General features: G+C 42.9%; 2 protein-coding genes and 1 long non-coding RNA gene across 9 annotated transcripts in view; 1 reads left to right on the top strand and 2 right to left on the bottom strand.

Moving 5' to 3' along the window:
* Positions 1–14137, bottom strand: part of ppp3cca (protein phosphatase 3, catalytic subunit, gamma isozyme, a) — a 74619-nt gene extending 60482 nt beyond the window's left edge. For all 7 annotated transcript variants that reach the window (XM_024002320.2, XM_024002321.2, XM_024002327.2 and 4 more), the window contains exon 1: positions 13513–14137. In XM_024002320.2, the coding sequence (XP_023858088.1) occupies positions 13513–13582 (70 nt within the window). In that variant the 5' untranslated portion in view covers positions 13583–14137. The remainder of the gene's footprint in view (positions 1–13512) is intronic.
* The window catches only part of LOC139028815 (uncharacterized), a 31547-nt gene extending 8726 nt beyond the window's left edge, over positions 1–22821 (top strand). Inside the window, exon 3 of the long non-coding RNA XR_011481027.1 lies at positions 22744–22821. This is a non-coding gene — a long non-coding RNA (uncharacterized lncRNA). The remainder of the gene's footprint in view (positions 1–22743) is intronic.
* Positions 19436–22960, bottom strand: part of vps37ba (VPS37B subunit of ESCRT-I a) — a 30082-nt gene continuing 26557 nt past the window's right edge. The window contains exon 4 of the mRNA XM_024002852.2: positions 19436–22827. Within this exon, the coding sequence (XP_023858620.1) occupies positions 22357–22827 (471 nt within the window). The 3' untranslated portion in view covers positions 19436–22356. The remainder of the gene's footprint in view (positions 22828–22960) is intronic.

The following is a 22960-nucleotide window of genomic DNA, read 5'->3' as shown; positions in this document are numbered from 1 at the left end:
CTGACTCTGAAAAACACCAATAGAAAAATGCCCAGGATCCCTGCTCATCTGTGTGAATGTGCCTTAGGCATGCTGCAAGGAGGCATGAGGACTGCAGATGTGTCCAGGGCAATAAATTGCAATGTCCATACTGTGAGACGCTTAAGACAGCGCTACAGAGAGACAGGACGGACAGCTGATCGTCCTCGCAGTGGCAGACCAAGTGTAACAAAACCTGCACTAGATCAGTACATCCGAACATCACACCTGCGGGACAGGTACAGGATGGCAACAACAACTGCCGAGTTAAACCAGGAACGCATATTCCCTATATCAGTGCTCAGACTGTCCGCAATAGGCTGAGAGAGGCTTGACTGAGGGCTTGTAGGCCTGTTGTAAGGCAGGTCCTCACCAGACATCACCGGCAACAATGGGACTATGGGCACAAACCCACTGTCTCTGGACCAGACAGGACTGGCAAAAAGTGCTCTTCACTGACGAGTCGCGGTTTTGTCTCACCAGGGGTGATGTTCGAATTCACGTTTATCGTCGAAGGAATGAGCATTACACCGAGGCCTGTACTCTGGAGCGGGATTGATTTGGAGGTGGAGGGTCCGTCATGGTCTGGGGCGGTGTGTCACAGCATCATCGGACTGAGCTTGTTGTCATTGCAGGCAATTTCAATGCTGTGCGTTACAGTGAAGACATCCCCCTCCTCCTTTGACCCCCTTTTGTTCAGCGACACATTATTCCATTTCTGTTAGTCACATGTCTGTGGAACTTGTTCAGTTTATGTCTCAGTTGTAGATTCTTGTTATGTTCATACAAATATTTACACATATTAAGTTTCCTGAAAATAAACGCAGTTGACAGTATCCTTTTTTGCTGAGTTTACATACGTTAACACAAATTCTCCTAGAGAGCCCACATCTTAGGCAATAAAACACTACAATAACCCATCGAGTAGTAATTTAAGACAAACTGATGGAAAACCTTTCCCATCTGCATCCAGTGTCTACCCCTGCCATTAATAGATCCTATGGCAGTAGGCAGCCGTATCCCGTGGTAGGCTAGTCAGTCAGTGTCAAATTGCCCGCCTGGCCGGGCGGTAATCTGTTCCACAGTCCATCAATCCTTTGCAGAGTGCAAAAGGTTGCTATAGTGTAAAACCCTTTATTGTTTTAGATACTGGACTCTCAGCTGTCAAAACAATTATAAGAGAGAAATGTCCATCTTTTGTTAAAAAAAACGAGGGTAAATTGTAGTGACGAGGGAAAAAAATATACAGTTACATCACAATATTATTTTGGACGATATTATATAGATACTTTGACTATCGATAGCATTAGCTAGAGCTAGTCGACTGTACCTGCGCCAATACACCGCTATTTTTCATCCTATAGCTTTTTCTCTTTAAATAGTGAGCCAACACGTTTTCAGCACTTATTTCCATGACTGATAGAACACTCGTTTTAATTATGGCTCTCTCGTCTCTCGGCAGCTGACATACACAGAGTATACAAAACATTAAGAGCACCTGTTCTTTCCATGACAGAATGGCCAGGTGAAAGCTATGATCTCTTATTTATGTCACTTGTTAAATCCACTTTAAAATCAGTGTCGATTAAGGGGAGGAGACAGGTTTAAGGGATGATTTTTAAGCTTCGAGACAATTGGGACATGGATTGGGTATATGTGCCATTCAGATAGTGAATGGGCCAGACAAAAGATTTAAGTGCCTTTGAACGGGGTATGGTAGTTGGTTTTTTCACGCTCAACAGTTTCCCATGGTCCACCACCCAAAGTACATCCATCCAACTTGACAACTGTGGGAAGCATTAGTCAAAATGGGCCAGCATCCCAGTGGAACGCTTTCGACATCTTGTAGAGTCCATGCCCCGACGAATTGCAATACATATTGTATTGCCACCTAAGTATCATGATAATATCGAATTGTGAAGTCCCTGGCAATCCCCAGCCCTACTAAACTGCGTAGCAACACCGGCAAGCAATTAGAAAAGATTATGACAATGATGCTGCTTTTAGGTGTAGACTAAAAGCAGCATGGAACTATGGAACTTGGAGGTGGGTCGGCAGTTGGAATACAGGAAACAACCATCTCCATTCATTAAACAGAAAAGCACTGCGTTTTCATTTTAGAATTCAACAGCCAGCCACCCAGACAGACAGGGTAGTGATAAGGCATTTGCCACATATTTGTACCCAGGCTATTATTTCCAGTGTGGCATGTACTGTAGGTAGGGCCTAACATTCCCTTCGTCCTGGTTGTTCCATTGGTAGCAGGTGAATTGACCTGGAAGCTTTCATAGAGCCACAGTCTCTTCATCTAACCCACTACTAGCTCAGGGGAGTAAAGACTAGAGACACTGGTCTTCTTTAGAAAACAAATGACCAAATCAGACACAGCGAATCAATCTTCGATCTTCTGTCTCTCAACTCTAGCCTGCAGGTGAATGGAAATATTTTATTGCTATCCCTCCTAGTATGACAAACGCATGAGCATACAATGCATCAACAATGAGCTTAACATGGATCGATACTAACTTTTTCCAACAAAAGGTTTTCAGTTGATGGCACCAGCACATGATATGGTCGCACCAATTTTTCACCGCTGCAAGGTGATTAAGACCAAATCAAATCAAATGTGATTTGTCACATACACATGGTTAGCAGATGTTAATGCGAGTGTAGCGAAATGCTTGTGCTTCTAGTTCTGACCATGCAGTAACATCTAACAAGTAATCTAACAATTTCAAAGAATTGAATAAGAATATGTACAAAGAATACATACAAATTTATAGATGAGCGATGGCCGAACGGCATAGGCAAGATGCAGTAGATGGTATAGAGTACAGTATTTACATATGAGATGAGTAATGTAGGGTATGTAGACATTATATAAAGTGGCATTGTTTAAAGTGACTAGGGATACATTTATTACATCAAATTCTTTATTATTAAAGTGGCTAGAGATTTGAGTCAGTATGTTGGCAGCGGCCACTAAATGTTAGTGATGGCTGTTTAACAGTCTGATGGCCTTGAGATAGAAGCTGTTTTTCAGTCTCTCGGTCCCAGCTTTGATGCACTTGTACTGACCTCGCCTTCTGGACGATAGCGGGGTGAACAGGCAGTGGCTCGGGTGGTTGTTGTCCTTGATGATCTTTTTGGCCTTCCTGTGACATCGGATGGTGTAGGTGTCCTGGGGGCAGGTAGTTTGCCCCCGGTGATGCGTTCTGCAGACCTCACTACCCTCTGGAGAGCCTTACGGTTGTGGCCGTACCAGGCGGTGATACAGCCCGACAGGATGCTCTCGCTTACAAACTGTAAAAGTTTGTAAGCGTTTTTGGTGACAAGCCAAATTTCTTCAGCCTCCTGAGGTTGAAGAGGCACTGTTGCGCCTTCTTCACCACGCTGTCTGTGTGGGTGGACCATTTCAGTTTGTCCGTGATGTGTACGCCGAGGAACTTAAAACTTACTACCCTCTCCACTACTGTCCCGTCGATGTGGATAGGGGGGTGCTCCCTCTGCTGTTTCCTGAAGTCCACGATCATCTCCTTTGTTTTGTTGACGTTGAGTGTGAGGTTATTTTCCTGACACCACACTCCGAGGGCCCTCACGTCCTCCCTGTAGGCAGTCTCGTCGTTGTTGGTAATCAAGCCTACCACTGTAGTGTCATCTGCAAACTTGATGATTGAGTTGGAGGCGTGCATTGCCAAGCAGTCATGGGTGAACAGGGAGTACAGGAGAGGGCTGAGAACACACCCTTGTGGGTCCCCAGTGTTGAGGATCAGCGGGGTGGAGACCAGACGACACCTGTGTCCCATAATGTGCCTGCATTCCATACAGAACCAGGCTAATAACGACAAGCCATATTTGAAATTAGCATGCCCTTGCAGGGCTTGACATTCAGGTAAATTTGCCAGTGGCAACCCAGGCCAGTGCCAACTGAAAGCTATTGCCCCGAATGAAAAGATACTGCCCTGTTTGGCTAGCAGTGTTCTTATACTGTACAATGTACAGTGTAGACTAGAGGTCGACCGATTAATCGGAATGGCCAATTAATTAGGGCCGATTTCAAGTTTTCATAACAATTTGTAATCGGCATTTTTGGACACCGATTGTGGCCGATTACATTGCACTCCACGAGGAGACTGCGTGGCAGGCTGACTACCTGTTACGCGAATGCAGCAAGAAGCCAAGGTAAGTTGCTAGCTAGCATTAAACTTATAAAAAACTGTCAATCTTAACATAAACACTAGTTAACTAAATATGGTTGATGATATTACTAGTTTATCTAGCTTGTCCTGCGTTGCATATAAATCGATGCGGTGCCTGTCAATTTCTCATTGAATCACAGCCTACTTCGCCAAAAGGGTGATGATTTAACAAGCGCATTCGTGAAAAAAGCACTTTCATTGCACCAATGCGTACCTAACCATAAACAAATGCCTTTCTTTAAAATCAATACACATGTATATATTTTTAAACCTGCATATTTAGTTAATATTGCCTGCTAACATGAATTTCTTTTAACTAGGGAAATTGTGTCACTTCTCTTGCGTTCCGTGCAAGCAGTCAGGGTATATGCAGCCGTTTGGGCCTCCTGGCTCGTTGCAAACTGTGTGAAGACCATTTACTCCTAACAAAGACCGTAATTAATTTGCCAGAATTGTACATAATTATGACATAACATTGAAGGTTGTGCAATGTAACAGCAATAGTTAGACTTAGGGATGCCACCCGTTAGATAAAATACGGAACAGTTTCGTATTTCACTGAAAGAATAAACGTTTTGTTTTTGAAATGATAGTTTACGGATTTGATCATATTAATGAGCTAAGGCTCGTATTTCTGTGTGTTATTATGTTATAATTAAGTTGATGATTTGATAGAGCAGTCTGAGCGATGGTAAGCAGCAGCAGGCTCGTAAGCATTCATTCAAACAGCACTTTCGTGCGTTTGCGAACAGCTCTTCGCTGTGCTTCAAGCATTGAGCTGTTTATGACTTCAAGCCTATCAACTCCCTAGATTAGGCTGGTGTAACTGATGTGAAATGGCTAGTTAGTTAGCGGGGTGCGCGCTAATAGCGTTTCAATCGGTGACGTCACTCGCTCTGAGACCTTGAAGTAGTTGTTCCCCTTGCTCTGCAAGGGCCGCGGCTTTTGTGGAGCGATGGGTAACGATGCTTCGAGGGTGGCTGTTGTTGATGTGTTCCTGGTTCGAGCCCAGGTAGGGGCGAGGAGCGGGGCGGAAGCTATACTGTTACACTGGCAATACTATAGTTCCTATAAGAACATCCAACAGTCAAAAGGTATATGAAATACAAACGGTAGAGAGAAATAGTCCTATAATTCCTATAATAACTACAACCTAAAACTTCTTACCTGGGAATATTGAAGACGCATGTTAAAAGGAACCACCAGCTTTCATATGTTCTCATGTTCTGAGCAAGGAACTTAAACGTTAGCTTTTTTACATGGCACATATTGCACTTTTACTTTCTTCTCCAACACTTTGTTTTTGCATTATTTAAACCAAATTGAACATGTTTCATTATTTATTTGAGACTAAATTGATTTTATTTATGTATTATATTAAGTTAAAATAAGTGTTCATTCAGTATTGTTGTAATTGTCATTACAAATAAATAAATAAATAAAAAACGGCCGATTAATCGGTATCGGCTTTTTTTGGTCCTCGGCGTTGAAAAATCATAATCGGTCGACCTCTAGTGTAGACTACATGCGATGGCAGAGTTTGATAAACAAATGCCCCGCGATTGATACAAATCATCATGATATCATTCTGCCAGGTACCCCTACTTTTTAGAAAACATTTAATTGGGAAGGTTTTTTGGGAAAGCCTTTAGAAATGTTCATTCAAACAGCACATGATGACAATCGCACATCGCAAAGATTCAACCAAGACTTCGGACCAAACTTCTTTAATAAGCTACCTGGTCTGCATACAAATTGTGGCATACACATTTCAGCTTCAATAAATCTTGATAATAAAATAAAGCTAATTGTGATTCAAAAACTAACGTGACCAGCAAAAAAAATGTAAATCACTGGTGACCAATAAAAAAAATTGGTGTTGCACTGCCAAGTCAAAAGGACGCTAATGTGTTTTGTTCGCAGTTTTGAACCCTGCTTAACACACTTACTAGAAACTGGAACCAGCCACGCTGGGTGCGTGAGCATTGCAAAATAAATGTACACATGGGCATTTCCGTCAAAGGACCCATGAGCATAAACATGTGAAGTTCATAGGGGCATATACAAATTGGGTGTCAAACTAAAGCAAAGAGTCTATATTTTGGGGGAATGAAGGCATGGATACATTTTAACCATTTTCCATCTTAAAAATTAGGCATAAGTAAAGGCTTTGGTTTCTGGATAAACAGATGGAAAAGGGATCTTTGAAAACATTTACCAGAAAATGTCTTAAAAAGGTATCAGAAATACACCAAAACACAATGTTGACAGAAGGAACCCTGCCAGCTAATAACACTTATATTTCGTTTTGGATACATTGTTTACCTTCAGTAAATTTAAGAAATATTTTGTTGTAATTCAATTACCAAAAACCCACAAGATATTTTCTAATTTATCTCCCTCATGAGGGAGAATAATGAAAGTTCCCAGAAGTAACAAGTAACGGTAGAGCTACCAAATAGTGATTTTACTGATAATAATTAATAAACAAGTGATAAAAATGTGCAATTCCGTTACCAATTACCAAACAAATCAGTAATAGAATTAATGCAACAATTGGCTACAATGGGAAATAATAAGTCACAAAGCACAGTTTGGTCACCTACTACTGGCCTCCCTTCCAGTGGCATACTGTTACAGTGCAGTCAGAAAGTATTCAGACCCCTTGACTTTTTACACATTATTTTAAAATTGATAAAATTGTTTTCCACACAGCATGCTGTTGCCACTACTGTGCTTCACTGTAGGGATGGTGCCAGGTTTCCTCCAGACGTGACGCTTGGCATTCAGGCCAAAGAGTTCAATCTTGGTTTCATCAGAGCAGAGAATCTGGTTTCTCATGGTCTGAGAGTCCTTTAAGTGCCTTTTAGCAAACTCCAAGCGGGCTGTTGTGCCTTTTACTGAGGAGCTGCTTCCGTCTGGCCACTCTACCATAAAGGCCTGATTGGTGGAGTGCTGCAGAGATGGCTGTCGTTCTGGAAGGTTCTGCCACCTCCACAGAGAAACTCTGGAGCTCTGTCAGAGTGACCACCTCCCTGACCAAGACCCTTCTCCCCCGATTCCTCAGTTTGGCCAGGCGGACAGCTCTGGAAAGATTCTTGGTGTTTCCGAACCTCTTCCATTTAAGAATGATGGAGGCCACTGTGTTCTTGGGGACCTTCAATGCTGCAGACATTTTTTGGCACCCTTCTCCAGATCTGTGCCTGTACACAATCCTGTCTCGGAGATATACGGACAATTCCTTCGACCTCATGGCTTCGTTTTTGCTCTGACATGGACTGTCAACTGTGGAACCTTATATAGACAAGTGTGCCTTTCCAAATCATGTCCAATCAATTGAAATTACCACAGGTGGACGCCAATCAAGTTGTAGAAACGTCTCAAGGATTTTCAATGGAAACAGTATGCACCTGAACTCAATTTCAAGTCTCATAGCAAAGGGTCTGAATACTTATGTAAATAAAGTCTCTCTTTTTTTTTAAACACATTTGCAAAAAATACAAAATAACTTTTCGCTTTGTTATTATGGGGTATTGTCTGTAGATTGTGGAAACGTTTTTATTTAAACCATTTTAGAATAAGGCTGTAATGTAACAATGTGGAAAAAGTCAAGGGGTCTGAATACTTTCCAAATGCACTGTATTTTCAACTCATAACTGTTTTCTTTGTCTTTCTGTTGTCTGGTGGTCAAACCAAGAGTGTTAAAACAGTCTTGAGGATGGACAACCCCCCCCCCCTCTCTCGCCAGTTAATGCCACCTCTCCCAGCTCTTTCTGACACCTACCCATGAGTCCCCTCGCTTTCCATGTACTGTTACCAGCATCCTCACCCACTGAGCACTGACCGACACCGTATGTCCATGGATGTTGAAATCTGGTCAGTCCACCCTGGCCTTGATAATGTCCACAGACGGACCGGACCAAATCTGAACCTATCATAGTTGTATGTTTGGATAATACAGTACTCTACAGTGACTAGAGAACAGTAGAGACCAGTGCAGCACTGTACAGTGAGTAGAGTACATTCTAATACAATAACACAGTACAATACAGTACAGAAAAGTAAGGTATATTGTACTGTACTCAACTACACTAAACTCTACCATACTCTGGTGTGCTGTATTGTACTGCACGTATCTCTACTGTGCTGTCCAAACTTGTGAAACATGAGGAGATATGCATTTGCATTTCTGTTTGGTACAGATCAGGGACCCATAATGTAATTCCTTTATCGTAATTCCGTTTCCGGGTGTAAATCCACTTCCCTTCAATAACCAAAAGAGATTTTTTCAAACTCAAGGTGCCATGTCATTGTTGACACATTCTTTCTGCAGACAAAAAAAATATTTTTTATTATTAACCATAATTCTGTTACCAAAGTTGGTATCTGCACAGTTCTTGCACTAAATACGTTTTAGACTTTTTTTCTGTGGAAATTGTTAAAAGTAGTCCTTGTGCATAGTTAAACTTGAAATCAATGATTTTTGTTTGGCATACATTTTAAAGTGAAAAAAACTGAGTCAAAGCTCCCGAGTGGCGCGTCACTGCAGTACCTGGTTCGAATCCAGGCTGCATCACATCCGGCCGTGATTGAGAGTCCCATAGAGCAGCGCACAATTGGCCCTGCGTCGTCTGGGTTTGGCCGGTGTAGGCCGACATTGTAACAAAAAGCCACGCCTCTTTACTCCACTGGCATCTTTGACAGGTTTTGGAGCAACAAATCAGTCCATCCTATTCCCTACATAGTGCACTACCTTTGACCAGAGCCTTATGGATAGCCTACTAGGAGTCCAGCAGCCTTGTTTTGGTGTGCAGCACAGGACAGGTAGGGTGCAGGCTGGCTGTGTGATGAGCTGGATGGGGAATGGGGGAGGGGGATTACTGGCACGGACCTGGCCGGCCTGCAGTGGGATTGCACCAGCAGAACAAACAGTGAGCTCCAACTTGGTCAGCCTATGATCAATACAAGCTGTCATGCTCTGACAAGTGTGGTATAAATAAACAGTAAGCGTTCCTGGACCTACAAGGCAGGCAACGAAAGGAACTGTAAGCTGGGTACAAGCGTTAAGAGATTAGGCAAAGCCTCTATTAGCAGGGGATTCGAAGTTCAGAGTCTGTTTATTTAGAAGCCTAGCTAGCTAGCCCCACTGATGGCAAGATCCTGGCCGCAAGGATCCAAGAAAATATGGATGGATGGCAACTCAGTGAGGGGCGAATGCAAGGCAGGCAGTAGCTAGCATGTGTCAAGGGCTAGGCCTATTGGCCAGTTATTGGGATCAACAACACCATCTCAGTGAAACTGACTGGAGCAAGAGGGCTGGATCTCACYTCGCACAGATCAGCCATAGTATTCTAGGGTCACCTGCACATGATCCCAGTCTACAGTGGTGGTGACTAAATCCACTGCAAAATGAGTGTTGGAGACAAGATTCAAACTGCTATTGGTCAGGAGGACCAAGAGTTTGGAAACAAAATCATAGGTTAGGATAGGCCTACACTGTTTATATACACTACATGACCAAAGGTATGTGGACACCTGCTTGTTGAACATCTCATTCCAAAATGGGCATTAACATGGACTTTGTCCCCCATTTGCTGCTATAACATCCTCCATCCACTCTTCTGGGAAGGCTTTCCACTAGATGCTGGAACATTGGTGCGGGAACTTGCTTCCATTCAGCCACAAGAGCATTAGAGAGGTCAGGCACTGATGTCGGGCGATTAGGCCTGGCTCGCAGTCGGCGTTCCAATTCATCCCAGAGATGTTCGACGGGGTTGAGGTCAGGGCTCTGTGCCGGCCAGTCAAATTCTTCCACACCGATCTCAACAAACCATTTCTGTATGGACCTTGCTTTGTGCATTGGGGCATTGTCATTCTGAAACAGGAAATGCCCTTCCCCAACTGTTGCCACAAAGTTGGAAGCACAGAATTGTCTACAATGTCATTGTATGCTGTAGCGTTAAGATTTCCCTTCACTGGAAATAAGAGGCCTAGCCTGTAACATGAAAAACAGCCTCAGACCATTATTTCTCCTCCACCAAACTTTACAGTTGGCACTATGCAGTCGGGCAGGTAGCGTTCTCCTGGCATCCACCAAACCCAGATTAGTCCATTGGACTGCCAGATGGTGAAGTGTGATTTCATCACTCCAGAGAACGTGTTTGTTTGCACTACTCCAGAGTCCAATGTCGATGAGCTTTACAACACTCCAGCCGACGCTTGGCATTGTGCATGGTGATCTTAGGCTTGTGTGCAGCTGCTCGGGCATGGAAACCCATTTCATTAAGCTCCCGACGAACAGTTCTTGTGCTGACGTTGCTTGCAGTTTGGAACTTGGTAGTGAGTGTTGCAACCGAGGACTGACGATTTTTACACACTCTGCGGTCCCTTTCTGTGGGCTTGTGTGGTCTAACCACTTCGCGGCTGAGACATTATTGCTCCTAGACATTTAAACTTCACAATAACAGCACTTACAGTTGACCGGGGCAGCTCTAGCAGGGCAGAAATTTGACTAACTGATTTATTGGAAAGGTGGCATCCTATGACAGCGGCACATTGAAAGTCATTGAGCTCTTCAGTGAGGCCATTCTACTGTCGATGCTTGCCTATGAAGATTACATGGCTGTGTGCTCGATTTTATACACCAGTCAGCAACGGGTGTTACTGAAATAGCCGATTCTCCTAATTTGAAGGGGTGTCCACATACACTATGTATATAAAAGTATGTCCTTAAGATTAGTTGACTAATTAGCATGGACGTTCAATGGCCTCTTCATGACAAACGAGACAGACGACTTAATGACAAATAAGACCTACATCTCACCCAAATTGGCATGACAACAAACAGGACAAAGGGTCAATATTTATTCAATCTTTGTTTCAGATTTGGATCCTGCTGGTATAGAAATAGTCCTTCTATTATTGTATCATCAAACACTCACAAAAGGGGACAATGGCACACTGAATGATTAGGCTACAGAATCAGGATGCCAGCAGCATTCCACCCTGCATCCCACTGCTGGCTTGCTTCTGAAGCTAAGCAGGGTTGGTCCTGGTCAGTCCCTGGATGGGAGACGGGAGGGCCAGTAGGAGGCACTATTTCCTCTGGTCTAAAAAAAAAAAAAAAAGATATTCCACCCTGTGTAGGTGGATGTTAAAAGGGTGTCCTGACTCTCTGAGGTCATTAAAGATCCCATGGCACTTATCTTAAGAGTAGGGGTGTTATCCCTGGTGTCCTGCTAAATTCCCAAGCTGTCCCTCATACGGTCACCTAATCACCTCCAACTTACAATTGGCTCATTCATCCCCATCCTCTCCCCTGTAACTATTCCCCAGATCGTTGCTGTAAATGAAAACGTGTTCTCAGTCAACTTACCTGGTTAAAAATATGGCTCAGGTAGCTGTGGGGGGAGTTGGACATTATGTTGTCCTCCCATCCAAATTGCCCTGAACACATTACTCAGCCAAATTAGATAATTAGTGTAGATATGGACAAAAATCCATATTATTATAAATTGCCAGAATTGATGAGTTAATGGCTTTTATAGGGCCCTAAAATATCCTTTAAAATTACTACTACTAGTTTGATGGTTGTAGACATTGATTGTCCCATTAACAATAACCCATATTAGCATACTTCTTTCATTTCGAACTTCACATCTCTCTAGTATAGGCTACGTATAGTAATAAATTATATGAGCAAAATGCCTGCGATAAGTGATCAGTGTCCATCGTTTTTGGCTTATCGTCCCAGCTCTAACACAGAGTGGTGGTCCTCTCTGCCACTGAGTCAGTGACATCACATGCTCTGTACACGGCACAGGACTCAGCTGGGCCTCTCCCTTTCAGGCAGGCAGACATGATTAGCATACCCTCTGGTTCAGTCTGGTTCAATTACCAAATGACAGATTTTTGAGGCTACCTCTAAACCACATAAATGAAGTGAAGCGCAAAATATCAACTCACCAATAAAGAAAAAAAAGATGCATATCTGTCATTTTCCATCTGGACTGCAGCTGTGGTGCAAGTAGAGCACTTGTACAACACATCCCATCCAATCCACCTCTTTAATATTGTAGGCTATCCACAAAGGAGAGGATTTCATATTGAAAACAGAAAGTGTCAGTTTTAGTGTGAGACAAAAAAAAATATCGGAAGATTAGCAGCATCATTCTACTCATCAAGCCTCTCCTTAGCCTTGGTACAGTTAAAACTGCCATGCCGGGACCCCACTGGTCCTGACTGGATGTACAAACAAATCTCTTCCTCCCACTCTTCCTCCCTACTTTGCACTTTCTCCCACAATCTCACACCCTGTGGCTAGACCATGTTGGGCACGTTACTGGGGAGATTCTTTCCACAAATAACTCACCCTCTCCCTACTGGCATACATATACATTTTGATCCCCTGCCAGGCCATTCTCTTGCTCCTGGCCCTCTCACCCCGAATTGGTGGGTAGCGCTGGGCTGGCCGAGGGGGAGAACTGGCTTGTGCTCAGTTGAACAGACCCTTCAGGCCATGCAGTGCTAACAAGGTCCACAACAGCTGAGTTAAGAAATCCACCTTGCCAMCCTAATCACAGCAATAGCAAACCTCTCACGGCCCGCTCTCCCTCAGTGGCCCTTGTGTTGCACACTGCACACAGTCACTACATTTCTCATGATGAGATATCATTGGCCTATCTAGACCACCCCACTGAAACCTGCCTAATGATACCAAGTACCTTACATCACTTTCCATGACCATAGACTAAGTAGACCTCCTGGAAGAACGTGTCAGACCGCAACCACAAAGCTATGCCCTGGTGATTTAGAGCCAGGGGTCACAGGTGCCTCTTGATTCACCTCTGGTCACAGTAAAGCTTCATGGCAGGCCTGCTATAAACCATGTCTTGAAAATATACTGGCCACTATCAATCCTTTCTCAAACCATTCTGTGTATATCATCGTGCCTGTTGACTTCTACATGTGGGGAGTGAGTTATACTAAATATATATTAGCAAGTTAACTTGTGTCCTACTGTTACTTAGCGAAATTGAACATTGTGACAGAACTAAGTTAAACTAAGCTAGTTACTGCAGCCAAGTAGATACAGTTCTGGTTCGTTCAATATAACTAGTTAATTACTGTACCATGTTCTTGCAGCTTCGTTTGGTGTAACTACAGTAACGTTACCTAACTTGTTAGCTAGCTAACTGGCTAATATTTGGAATGTTAAAACAGAACGCTAGGTAATTTAACGTTACATAGCTAGCTAACGGTACAGTAGTTAGCTACGTTTGCAAAATCGACTCACCTTTTACGAGCCGCTCAGTTGTAGATTGTTTTTCTCCGGCGTTCTCCTTGTCTTTGTCTTTTCCAGACATGTTAGTTCCGTCTGGCCTCCACTCAGGACCAAGTTTGATGAGCTAGTTTTACTAGCTAGTTTGTAGCGCCAGCTGGTTACTCCGTCTTGAAGTTATGAGAATGAATAGAGATTTGTATTCTTCCCGAGAGGTTTGATTTGATTAGGTTCGATTGCTAACACTAACAGCGTTAATCCGTGTCAAAATGTCACAAATTGATATGGACCATAGAAAACGGAGAAGTGGTGATTGTCCCGTGTAGCAAAAATCTTGACTATTTACTTAGTGGATAAAGTTAATGCGATTTTCGACTTTAAGAGTTAGCTAGCAAACTAGCTGGGTATCAGATTGACAAATCACTTGCAATCCATTTGAATGCTAATGTTAACGTTAGTCAGTAACCTCATTATCAAATTGCTTGGATTACTTAGATGATTCATCCATAAAACCTGTCGCTTTCAAACCAGCGTTTCCTCGCGGTTATCGAGCCCTGTTCCAGGTGTAACTAGCTATTGTTCCCGTTCTGACCGTAACCCCACGGATTAAACTCTAATCTGACAGCGCACACAGACGGTCGTCACTATTTACCACAACCACAAGTAATAAACCCCTCCTATTTCTAAAATGTATCTTCTTAAAATCTGATTTTAATCCTAACCATAACCCAATGCTAACTTTATGCCTAAACTTAAATTAAGACAAAAAAGCAACACAATAATAATAATACATTTTTACGATTATAGGAAATGTTGCCTTTGTGGCTGTGGTAACTAGTGGCAACCCATAGACGGATTTCCTACAATATGGCGGAGGCGGTATTGACTCCCTAACGAAATGACGTAGCTATGGTAACGTAATGCGTACACATCAAATCCAATTGTATTTGTCACATGCGCCGAAAACAACAGGTTTGGACCTTACGGTGAAATGCTTACTTACAAGCCCTTAACCAAAAATGCAGTTTTAAGAAAAATAAGAGTTTAGAAAATATTTACTGAATAAACTAAAGTTAAAAAAACAAAAGAGCAACAATAAAATAACAATAACGAGGCTATATACAGGCCGTACCGAGTCAATGTGCGGGGTACAGGTTAGTCAATGTAATTGAGGTAATATGTACAGTACCAGTCAAAGTTTGGACACACCTACTCATTGAAGGGTTTTTCCTTATTTTTTTACTATTTTCTACAGTGTAGAATAATAGTGAAGACATCAAAACTATGAAATAACACACATGGAGTCATGTAGTAACCCCAAAAAATGTTAAACAAATCTAAATATATTTTAGATTCTTCAAAGTAGCAACCCTTTGCCTTGATGACAGCTTTGCACATTCTTGGCATTATCTCAACCAGCTTCACCTGGAATGCTTTTCCAACAGTCTTGAAGGAGTTCCCACATATGCTGAGCACTTGTTGGCTGATTTTCCTTCACTCTGCGGTCCAACTCATCCCAAACCATCTCAATTGGGTTGAGGTCGGGTGATTGTGGAGGCCAGGTCATCTGATGCAGCACTCCATCACTCTCCTTGGTTAAATAACCCTTACACAGCCTGGAGGTGTGTTTTGGGTCATTGTCCTGTTGAAAAACAAATGATAGTCCCACTAAGCGCAAACCAGATGGGATGGCATATCGCTGCAGAATGCTGTGGTAGCCATGCTAGTGAAGTGTGCCTTGAATTCTAAATTAATCACTGACAGTGTCACCAGCAAAGCACCCCTACACGATCACACCTCCTCCTCCATGTGTCACGGTGGGAACCACACATGCGGAGATCATCCGCTCACCTACTCTGCATCTCACAAAGACATGACGGTTGGAACCAAACATCTAAAATTTGGACTCTTCAGTCCAAAGGACCGATTTCCACTGGTCTAATGTCCATTGCTCGTGTTTCTTGGCCCAAGCAAGTCTCTTCTTCTTATTGGTGTCCTTTAGTAGTGGTTTCTTTGCAGCAATTTGACCATGAAGGCCTGATTCACACAGTCTCCTCTGAACAGCTGATGTTGAGATGTGTCTGTTACTTGAACTCTGTGAAGCATTTATTTGGGCTGCAATCTGAGGTGCAGTTATTCAAATGACCTTATCCTCTGCAGCAGAGGTAACTCTGGGTCTTCCTTTCTTGTGGCGGTCCTCATGAGAGTCAGTTTCATCATAGCGCTTGATGGTTTTTGCGACTGCACTTCAAGAAACTTTAAAAGTTCTTGAAATTTTCCGCATTGACTGACCTTCATGTCTTAAAGTAATGATGGACTGTCGTTTCTCTTTGCTTATTTGAGCTGTTCTTGCCATAATATGGACTTGGTCTTTAACCAAATAGTGCTATCTTCTGTATACCAACCCTACCTTGTCACAACACAACTGATTGGCTCGAATGCATTAAGAAGGAAAGAAATTCCACAAATGACCTTTAACAAGGCACCCCTGTTAATTGACATGCATTCCAGGTGACTACCTCATGAAGCTGGTTGAGAGAATTCCAAGAGTGTGCAAAGCATCAAGGCAAAGGGTGGCTACTGTGAAGAATCTCAAATATAAAATACATTTTGATTTGTTTACAACTTTTTGGATTACTACATGATTCCACATTCTACATGTGTTATTTCATAGTTTTGATGTCTTCACTATTATTCTACAATGTAGAAAATAGTAAAATAAAGAAAAACCCTTGAATGAGCAGGTGTTTCCAAAGTTTTGACTGGTACTGTACATGTAGGCAGTTTTATGGCTTGGGGGTGGAAGCTGTTCGGAAGCCTTTTTTGTATGCTGTTCTTTGTATGCCATTTTTATATTTGAGAATTAACTAATGATATTAGGCCACACTTGGCCATGATTACAGACACCTGTGTGTCTTTTGACACTATATAAACGAGTCATCCCGCAGTGTTTGTGATTATACCCTGATGAAGACAGCTTGGCTGTCAAAACGTTGGATATTACATTTTTGCATCTGAGCTCCTAGAGTGTGCGGCTCTCCTTTATTTTCAAGGAAGCCTTTTAGACCTAGACTTGGCCGCTCCGGTACCACTTGCCATGCGGTAGCCAAGAGAACAGTCTATGACTAGGGTGGCTGGAGTCTTTGGCAATGTTTAGGCCTTCCCCTGAAACCGCCTGGTATAGAGGTCCTGGATGGCAGGAAACTTGGCCCCAGTGATGTACTGGGCTGTACGCACTACCCTCTATAGCACCTTGCAGATGGAGGGCGAGCAGTTGCCATACCAGACGGTGATGCAACCAGTTAGGATGCTCTTGATGGTGCAGCTGTCAACGTTTTTGAGGATATTTGAGGGCACTATGGTGTTGAAAGCTGACCTGTAGTCAATTAATAGCATTCTCATGTAGGTATTCCTTTTGTCCAGGTGGGAAAGGGCAGTGTGGAGTGCAATAGAGATTGCGTCATCTGGGGATCTGTTGGGGCGGTATGCAAATTGGAGTGGGTCTAGGGTTTCTGGGATGATGGTGCCTTTCAAAGCAATTCATGGCTACAGACGTGAGTGCTACGGGTCGGTAGTCATTTAGGCAGGTTACCTTGGTCTTCTTGGGCACAGGGACTATGGGGGTCTGTTTGAAACGTGTAGGTATTACAGACTCGGTCAGGGACAGGTTGAAAATGTTAGTGAAGACACTTGCCAGTTGTTCAGTGCATGCTCGGAGTACACATCCTAGTAATCCGTCTGGCCCTGCGGCCTTGTGAATGTTGACCTGTATTAAGGTGTTACTCACATTGGCTACGGAGAGTGTGATCACACAGTCATCCAGAACAGCTGGTGTTCTCATGCATGCTTCAGTGTTGCTTGCCTCGAAGCGTGCATAGAAGTCACTTAGCTCGTCTGGTCATCTCGTGTCGCTGGGCAGCTTGCGGCTGGGCTTCCCTTTGTAGTTCGTAATAGTTTGCAAGCCCTGCCAGATCCTACGAGCATCGGAGCCGGTGTAGTAGGACTCAATCTTAGTCCTGTATTGACGCTTTGCGTGTTTGATGGTTCGCCGGAGGGCATAGTGAGATTTCTTATAAGCGCCCGGGTTAGAGTCCCGCTCCTTGACAGCGGCAGCTCTACCCTTTAGCTCAGTGCGGATGTTGCCTGTAATCCATGGCTTTTGGTTGGAGTATGTACACGTGCAGGTCACTTGGGGTGCATTCAAAATCCACAACGTGTTGGCTGTATCAGAAAGGGGTAAGGAAAGGGGGATACCTAGTCAGTTGTACAACTGAATGCATTCAACTGATTGAACCCAATCCCTCTGAATCAGAGAGGTGTGCGGGGCTGCCTTAATCAACATCATGTCATCGGCGCACGGGGAGCAGTTGTTGGGGGTTATGCCGCGTTCAAACCAACTGGGAACTTGGAAATCTCTGACTTTCGATTTCGGTGCGTTCAAAACAACTCGGAACTCGGGGGAAAAAACGAGCTCCGACTGGGAAAAATCTATTTGAACGGTCATCCAACTCGGAATTCCAACTCGGGAACTTGGGCCTTTTTCTAGAGCTCCAACTTTCCGAGCTGATCATCACTGATGTCATGATTTTACCTCGTATTTTTCTGAGTTCCCAGTTGTTTTGAACGCATCATCAATGCCGCGTTCATATGCTAGTCGGAACTAGGAAACTCTTGACATTTCTGACCTGCTGATTCATTGAACGCGGCACATGTATAACTACAACCAGTTAGCAAGTCGAAAATGTGAGTTTCTTGGTTCCAACTACCACGTGAACAGCAATTGCTTAGGGGCAGAATTACGGATTTGTACATTGTCGGCTCGGGGATTTGATCCAGCAAGGTTTTCATATACTGGTATACAGTCATTGGTTTAACCTGTTTTATAAGGTCCTTGGGTTTAACAATTAATTTGTTTGTCTTAATCATACATTTGCTATATTCAATGCACACATCTACCAGGCAGCCCACCTGTCCTATCACTATCCTTATCAATTTCATTTTTGGGAATTTCTTCATTTCAGGAACATCAAAATATACACCTAAATATTCTCCCAGGGTGGGATATCAATCATACCAAGGAACATCATATGTAGTGGTGGAAAAAGTACCCAATTGTCATACTTGAGTAAAAGTAAAGATTCATTAATAGAAAATTAGAGTAAAAGTCACACAGTAAAATACTATTTGAGTAAAAATATAAATAGTAAAGTGCAGACACCCAAAACATTCACTTAAGTAAAAAGACTTTAAAGAAAGACTTAAGTACTTTACACCACTGATCATACTAACCCCTAGCCTTTGCCTCAAAAGTAGAACTAGCAATGTCAGTAAATCAACACTAGATGGCGGTCTTGTTTCAATTTACCCTGCAGAGCCTGCTTTTACCATCAAGGCTGGCACCTGTATTGTAATTTTGATTAATTGAATAAAACCTTCCTCAGTGAACTGCAATGTTCATTATAATAACATTTAACATAATCAAGATAAATGTGACAATGTATTTTGTTGTGAAGTTGCATTCAYTGAGGGGATTCGATTAATCTGGCCCAGGTGCCCAGGTGGGCGTAGATTGTACCGTGTGAAAAGTGACTGCATTCGTTTTGGAAGCCGTGCCGCAGAGCGAAGTCGTCTCAAAACAAACGTGACACAGGTTAAGAACGTGGAGTAATGAGTAGGATTCTGTGTTTTCACATGCAAAGTGATATATTTTGATAAACACCATCTGTTTTCCCAATTAAAACTAGTTTGAAAATTCAAAACGGACACTGAGTATACCAAACATTAGGAACACCTTCCCAATATTGCACCCCGCCCCCAATTTGTACTTAATGTAGGAATATGCCTTAATATTAAAAAATAACTTGAAATGGCCAACTGACTCCTAACAACCAGAGATCAAGCTCTGTGATTTGGTGTGAGGCAATTCAAAAGACATCAATACAAAAAACAATTTCTTTATTCACTGTCCGTCCTTAAAAAAATTGGTTCGTAATTCTAATCAACCACCTCTACAATCTTCATAAGCCAAAATACCTACAACATTACAATGAACAACATGTATGAACATGAGTATTGAAAATCAATCTGTATTTTAAAGCAGCCCAAACAGCCAAATAATGCCAGTTATAAACAAACTGTTACAGCAGAAAAACTCTGAAATTAATCACAATCAAATAAAAACATGCACACAATGATTAATAGTGTATCATTCGTTTCATTTAGAAATGCTGGTAGGCTAAAGTATATCAAAACAATTGGTATACAATACATAACATTTCTTGCATTTGAGAAATAAATAGGGACATGGCTTTTTCTTCAACCTAACTTACGGCAAACAGTTATTGCGCCAATTTGGCCAGTTTCTCAGAAAGATGCATTTCTGTTTGATATTAAGATACATTTAAAAATATAGGAGCCCTGTTGTCTTGGCGAACCACCGATATGCATAAGAATATAAATGGTGGTCACCCACCTCAGGGCAGGCAAACCACAGTTTGTATTGATGGTACAAAGAAGCTGTAGGAGTACCACAAGCATTAGGCACATACCCCAAGGATATATCTCTCTGGCACATGTTCAGAAGAAAACTGCACCGGCCCCATAGCACCAGTTAGGAGAGAAGAAGCCAGGCAGACAGACTGACTCAAGCCTCTCCTGCCCCCAGGCTTGCACCACCATCACATCGGTTGCAGACAGCAAATGATAACAGCCTGGGGAAGTAGACATTGATGGTGGGGCTAACTAAGGTGATCCAGACCAGAAGAGCAGTCAAGCCTGGTCAGTTTACACAGATAAGAGGCATTGAGCAGTCAGCAGTGTGATATCAGTCCAGTTCAGTGTAGGCACTCAGTGGCTCGAACAGTACACCACTGCAGCATTTAGGCCAAGGTAATCAAACACTCTTATGTGACTTCTTTAGGATTAGTACTTGTAATACAAATGGTGCAAGAAACATTTTAGATGGGTACTGTATTATTTTTGAATTTTCATCAATATGGATCAAACATAAAAATGTGCACACCTCAAACTACTGTCATAACATGGGTATAAACCTGACAAATGGATGCAGGAAAGTATGAAAATAGTAATTTTACACAATGGTTTCTCAATAAATGGCTTTGGAATTGACGTGTCAATGTGTAGTTCATACATTCATAATCTATGAGCAGAATTACTGTCTTACTTCAATTAGCCACAAAATCCCTAGTTTGAAAGAGAATGTTTTTCTGGAAGCTGTGCAACATTTTCCCTACATGTGGACCAGCCCCCTAGCAATTGGAGTTCTAGCCAATGAGCTTAAGCCACTCACCATTTGAAAGACAGCTAGTAAGATGCATACACAGCAGAGCAATGACGTGGTGCACATATCGGCACATATGTGACATAGTACGCAATTTTCGCAGACCACTTCTGGCACGTGAGCACTACTTTCAGATCTACTGGCTAAGTATATAAAAGTACCGGATAATCTCTTTAAGATAACAGAGTCTTTGTTGTTCAGTCAATGTGATAATTACCTTCAATTACAGAGGGTATTACTGTTCACACAACAGTGGATGACTGGCTTAGTTGCAGTATATACTTGATTTGATATGGACTGTATATGGTTATATCACCGAATGAATTTAAATAGACTAATCTTGTTTCAACAGCAATGACGACAATCAGCTTTATAACGTACCCAAGAGAAAACGGCATTCAATGATTAAAGGAGTGATATACGGAAGGACAAAAAAAGAATTTTCCAAAACTGTTGCGCATCAAGTATGCTTATTATATTATTGACTAAAACAACACTTAAGGTAAATTGTTTATATGGCAATGACAGATCCTTCGCAGGCAAGACCAAGAGGCCAAGGTTTCAGAGTGTTTGTGACACCAACCTCCACCCACCCCTACTATGTGCATGTTTGCACATGTCTGCCCTGAGCGACAGAGACCAATTCGACTGTCCTCCATATTGGACTGGGCATGAGATCCACACACTTTATTGACAACTGTCCATGCTGGAGAAGAGATGCACACACCTCACAAATTAGTTCTTTCAAAATGTCTGTCCAATCTTTCCTGGCAAAAATAATGCTATATGDCATTAGTACTCTAAATATCTATTAATTAATTCATGAAGTCTCAACATTTCTAAGTACCCTATGGAATTAAGTCAGTAAATGTCAGAATATCATGGCTACAGGTTTGTGCAGCTATACCTGGGAAAGACGTTTTTTTTAACAGCACAGTAAGGTCTCTGTTCATTTTGCATATGATTTACCATCGTCTTCTGGGAAGTCTCTGGTTACACAATATAAATACAACAAATTCAAATGACACTGTAGATCAAAGGAGAAACAATGAATGGCTCTAGTCCCCATTCGCTTTAGACACCACAGATGATGAGAGGCACCTTCACTGTAACGGGCAAGAAGAGGAGGAAGAGGAGAGGGAGGACAGAGGAAACACCTGAGGTGCATAAAGTGCTGAAAAATATAGGCCTCATCCGACTGGGGTCATGGCCAGCCCAGTTGTATGAGGCCAGCTAACCATAAATTGACATTTATTTCACTTTAGACTACATCTAAAGCCCTGTCGCTGAGAGATTCAACTTTGCAGATGCAAGCACTGGTCATTCAAGTCCTTTCTGGGGTGTTGTAGCAATGGAGTGCTGATTCTGGTGAGAAGAGTGCAAATTCAAACTCGATTCTGTTTTTCAGTTGAACATGCCCAGACCAGCCTTCAATCTAAGTTAGTCGACCCCTTTTGCATTACGTTGTGCCATATTCAGAGGCTCACAGCCTGACAACACAGAAGATAGTTCCAGCAAGACTGCAGTGCAAGTCCACTGCATGTACTGTACCCCCTTCACTACTGAATCATGAAGCCAGACTGCGGGGCCATGCGAGGGGGAGGCCTTTGAGGAAGGACAGGGGGGCACTGAGACATGAAGTGGTGCTGGTGCTCCGGGTTGACACTGGGCAAAAGGTGGGCTGCCCTGGGGGGGATAGGGGGGTATGGGGGGGCAGGATAGGAGAAGACAGCAGGCTGGGGGGCTACACCTGGGGGTTGTTGGGCTGGAGGGGGAGGGGGGGCTCTCCTGGGCTGGGGCACAGGGGAGTGGTTGTTGACCTCTGTGTAGAGGGGGGCTGGCCTGGCTGAGACCTCCTGGGGATGGGAGCAAGAGACTGGCACCTGGGGCAGCCTATGGCCCTTCAGCACCATCTCCTGCAACTTGTCAATCTTCACCCTCCTCAGGTGGGCCAGCTTCCTCTTGCTCTGGTACGAGTCTATGAAGGTATCCAGGGTGACGTCGCCGTCCAAGAAGGAGTCGGCCATGTTCTGTTTAGGAAGAAGCAGGAACAGTTTAAAACGTTAAAATAAAAGCACATTCTGGATATTCCATGCAAATGCCTTTTTCCCCCTTTTTTTTAAACACTTGTTTATAAAAAATAAATACAAATATGATGAAAAG

The sequence above is a fragment of the Salvelinus sp. IW2-2015 genome, linkage group LG15 (genome assembly GCF_002910315.2).
Source record: "Salvelinus sp. IW2-2015 linkage group LG15, ASM291031v2, whole genome shotgun sequence".
Taxonomy (NCBI): domain Eukaryota; kingdom Metazoa; phylum Chordata; class Actinopteri; order Salmoniformes; family Salmonidae; genus Salvelinus; species Salvelinus sp. IW2-2015.
This window is presented reverse-complemented; position numbering and strand designations above follow the sequence as displayed.